Genomic DNA, 4,223 nt, shown 5'->3' with positions numbered 1-4,223 from the left:
CAAAAAATTGGCCGGGCATTGTGGCGCGTGCCTGTAATCCCAGCTGCTAAGGAGGCTGAGGCATGAGAATTGCTTGAACCTGGGAGGCAGAGGTTGCAGTGAGCTGAGATCACGCCATTGCACTCCAGCCTGGGCAACAGAGCAAGACTCCGTCTCAGAAAAATGCATAAAAACAGAAGTCGAAATATTGGCTGAAAGAGGCCAGTCTGGCCTCAGTATTGTGTTCACTGCAATTCATGAGAGCTTGGCAATGGTCCCCTCTTTGAGAGACGTTGCCCTGAGGAGGAGTCTCCCCAGTGACCCCTTCATGTCCCTGTTCCTCAGGCTGTAGATGAAGGGGTTCAGCATGGGGGTGACCATGGTGTACATCACTGACGCTGCCAGACTTGTCCTAGAAGATGGTGTAGCTGCAGAACTGAGATAGACCCCAAGGCCAGTGCCATAGAACAAGCTGACCACTGAGAGGTGGGAACCACAGGTGGAAAAGGCTTTGTGCTGGCCTCTGGCAGATGATACTCTTAGGATGGAGGAGAAAATCTGAGAATAAGAGAATAGGATTCCACAGAGAGGAAAAACACCCAGGACAATGGTCACAAAATATATCACGATGTTATTGATGAAGGTGTCAGAACAGGCCAGCTTCAGGACTTCAGAAGGATCACAAAAAAAGTGCGGAATTTCCATATTTGTGCAGAAGGACAGCCTCAAAATGGTCAAGGTCTCAAGCATGGAACCCATGACACTGATGCACCAGGACCCCAGAACCAGCAGTCCACAGAGCCAGGGGTTCATGATGACCGTGTAGCGCAGGGGGTGACAGATGGCCACAAAGCGATCATAGGCCATCACTGTCAGGAGCAAATTGTCCAGGCATCCAAATGCAATGAAAAAAAATATCTGGGTGAGGCAGCCTGCAAAAGTGATCATTTTGCTTTGTGTTTGGATATTCACCAGCATCTTTGGGACAGTCGTGGACGTGAAACAGATGTCAGCAAAGGACAGGTTGGAGAGGAAGAAGTACATGGGGGTGTGGAGGTGGGAGTCTGAGCTGATGGTCAGGATGATGAGCAGGTTTCCGGTGTTGGTAACCAGGTACATGGAGAGGAACAGCCCACGGAGGAGAAGCTGCACGTCAGAGTCCTCTGCGAATCCCAGGAGGAGAAAGTTTCCAACTGCTGTTTGGTTTCCTCTTTCCATAGGGCTGCTGGGTTTGCTGAGAAGGAGGAAAAAAAAAAAAAACAGCCACACAAAATTTACTCCAAATAAGCATTCCTCAGAATGACTGCAATATCCTTTATTCAAACCCAGGGAACTCAAGAAATCATGCATTTTGGCTAATTATTGGATTTCTTTGCTGACAAGTTACAGTTACCATCGCTACCTGGAGAAGTCATCTCTACATCATTGGTCCTTCAACTGTGGTTCCTGGAACAGCCCCATCAGCATCACCTGGGAACTCATTAGACATGTGCCTTATCATGCCCACCTGACCAACTGAATTCGATACTCTGGGTATGGAGCCAGCATTCTGGTGTTTGTTTTTGTTTGATATGGAGTCTCGCTCTTTTGCCCAGGCTAGAGTGCAGTGGCACAATCTCGGCTCACTGCAACCTCCACCTCCTGGGTTCAGGTGATTCTCCTGCCTCAGCCTCCAGAGTAGCTGGGGTTACAGGCATGTACCACCACGCCCAGCTAATTTTTGTAGTTTTGGTAGAGACGGGGTTTTACCATGTTGGTCAGGCTGGTCTCGAACTCCTGACCTTGTGATCCTCCCGTGTCGGCCACCCTGGGATTACAGACATGAGCCACCGCGCCTGGCCTTTTAATTTTAATTTTAATTTTTTTGAGAGAGAGTCTCACCCTGTTGCCCAGGCTGGAGTGCAATGGTGCAATCTCAGCTCACTGCAACCTCTGGCTCCCAGGTTCAAGCAATTCTCATGCCTCAGCCTCCTGAGTAGCTGGCGCTACAGGTGCATACCACCACGCTGAGGTAATTTTTTTTTTTTTTTTTTTTTTTTTTTTTGTATTTTTAGGAGAAACAGGGTTTCTCCATGTTGGCCAGACTGGTCTCAAACTCCTGACCTCAGATGATCCGCCCGCCTCAGCCTCCCAAAGTGCTGGCATTACAGGCGTGAGCCACCATGGCCAGCCTGCATTCTGGGTTTTAACAAGCCCTCTAGGGAATTCTGATGCACACTCAAGTTTGAGGACTATTGCTTCAGCGCTTGCCTGTATCCCTAAGCAATCCTTCCCACCCCAGCATCCCTCGTGGCTGCTCTTGCGCTTTCTGCCTAAGGCATGGGGATTAGGAAATCAGGCAATGAGAATTCCCTAATTCTAGGCAGATTTTCAATCCTCAGAAGGCTTTTTCTTCTATTGTGCTGCATTCCTGTAATTTATTTTTCATTTCGTTTTAGAGACAAGGTCTTGCTCTGTTGCCCAGGCTGGAGTGCAGTGGCACCATCCTAGCTCACTGCAGTCTCGAACTTCTGGGCTCAGGTGATCCTCCTGCCTCAGCCTCCCAAGTAGCTGGGACTATAGGTGCAAGCCACTGTGCCCAGTTGTAATTTCTACATGTTAAATCCTCTGGATCTTGGATGCCCCTTCTGCTAAAAAATAGTAACCACTGTTTTTAATAATCATTGTTTACATTTCATTTATATTATCAATCTCCCTAACTAAACTCAACAAAAATGGAACTTTGAAATGGAAAAGCCCTAGAGTTTCTAGATATAGAATAAATTTTATCCCCATTTTCCATCATCTGATTCCATCAGATCAAAATATTCTGCCATACGGAAATGGCTCTTTAAAACTTGCCCATGTTGGACATTTACTTACTTTCTAAGTTTTCTTAAAGACAAAGAAAGTTTTTGATTAATTATAGTTTTATATTTTCTTCTCTTAGGATAATCTGTAAATGGCCTTTCTCAGTTTTTTTTTTTTTAAATTAAGACATTTCCGGCTGGGCGTGGTGGCTCATGCCTGTAATCCCAGCACTTCGGAGGCCAAGGTGGGCGGATCACGAGGTCAGGAGTTCGAGATCAGCCTGGCCAACATGGTGAAACCCTGTCTCTAATAAAAATACAAAAATTAGCTGGGCATGGTGGCACACACCTGTAGTCCCAGCTACTAGGGAGGCTGAGGCAGAAGAATTGCTTGAACCCGGGAGGTGGAGGTTGCAGTGAGCTGAGATCATGCCACTGCACTCCAGCCTGGGCAACAGAGCGAGACTCTGTCTCAAAAAACAGCAACAACAACAACAAAAACAAAACACATTAAGACATTTTCTTGTTCACAGTCTTATAAACAGATAATTTTAAATGGTCATCTGTGCCATGACAGCAAGCAGAGTATCAAATCTTTTGTTCCATATTTTTAATTGTCTATCTTCAAAATATACTTAAACATTGAGTTGAGAAATTTGCTTAGTATTGTTTCTTTCGTAATTTTATTTCTGATGTGCCAGTTTATCCTCCCAGATGAGCTTTAGAATCCTCTAGCCATGTTGCAAGAAAAATACCATTGGAATTTTATTGGAGATTACGTTAAAGTTATCAATTAATTTGGAGAGAAATTGACATCTTTATTATGTTTAAATTCTCATTCCAGTAGCAGAAATATTCCTCTGCATATTTTAATCCTTTTTTGGGTAGACATTTTTGTTCATGTGTTAAAAATACACATATAGATTATGTTAATTTCTTAATATTTTAAAGTAATACTCCCCCACATAACATCTCTGCTATTGGTATTATATTAGGAAGTCATTTGATTTTTTTGTATTGATGAGGTGCCATGTTCTTTTTCCGGGTTTTCTTCTTAGTTTCATGTTTTTCTCTAAAATTCATCTATTTTCTCCAAATAATACTAATTAATAACACTTATTTCTCTTTTAGGTCTTATTGCATTGGTTTGAAATTTTAGAATCCTTTTAAAATTTATGGTAGGAGTTGGCATTCTTCTTTTTCTTCTTCTTTTTTAAATAGAATAACCCTAGAGTTTTGTAATTTAATATGATGTTCACTGTGATTTAGAATGTGTAATTTTTTATCATGTTAACTTGCATTTTTTATTTCTGGATACTTTAGTGTGTTTAAAAATTTTTTTATTTTTTTATTTTTAAATTGTGTGGGTAAGTGTATATCTCTATGAGTTACAGGACGTATTTTGATTCAGGCATGCAATGCATATGGTAATCACATCATGGAAAATGCAGTATC

At 42.8% G+C, this 4,223-nt stretch overlaps 1 protein-coding gene across 1 annotated transcript; it reads right to left on the bottom strand.

Annotated features, from left to right (window-relative positions):
• Nucleotides 1–234: 234 nt before the first annotated feature.
• On the bottom strand, nt 235–1,197 carry LOC129020391 (olfactory receptor 7C2). The gene has a single exon (XM_054464649.1). The coding sequence runs from the start codon at nt 1,195–1,197 to the stop codon at nt 235–237; it is 963 nt and encodes a 320-aa protein (XP_054320624.1).
• Between the last annotated feature and the right edge of the window lie 3,026 nt (nt 1,198–4,223).

This window comes from Pongo pygmaeus, chromosome 20 (genome assembly GCF_028885625.2).
Source record: "Pongo pygmaeus isolate AG05252 chromosome 20, NHGRI_mPonPyg2-v2.0_pri, whole genome shotgun sequence".
Taxonomy (NCBI): domain Eukaryota; kingdom Metazoa; phylum Chordata; class Mammalia; order Primates; family Hominidae; genus Pongo; species Pongo pygmaeus.
Note: the sequence above shows the minus strand (reverse complement) of the source record. Positions and strands in the feature narration are given on the sequence as shown.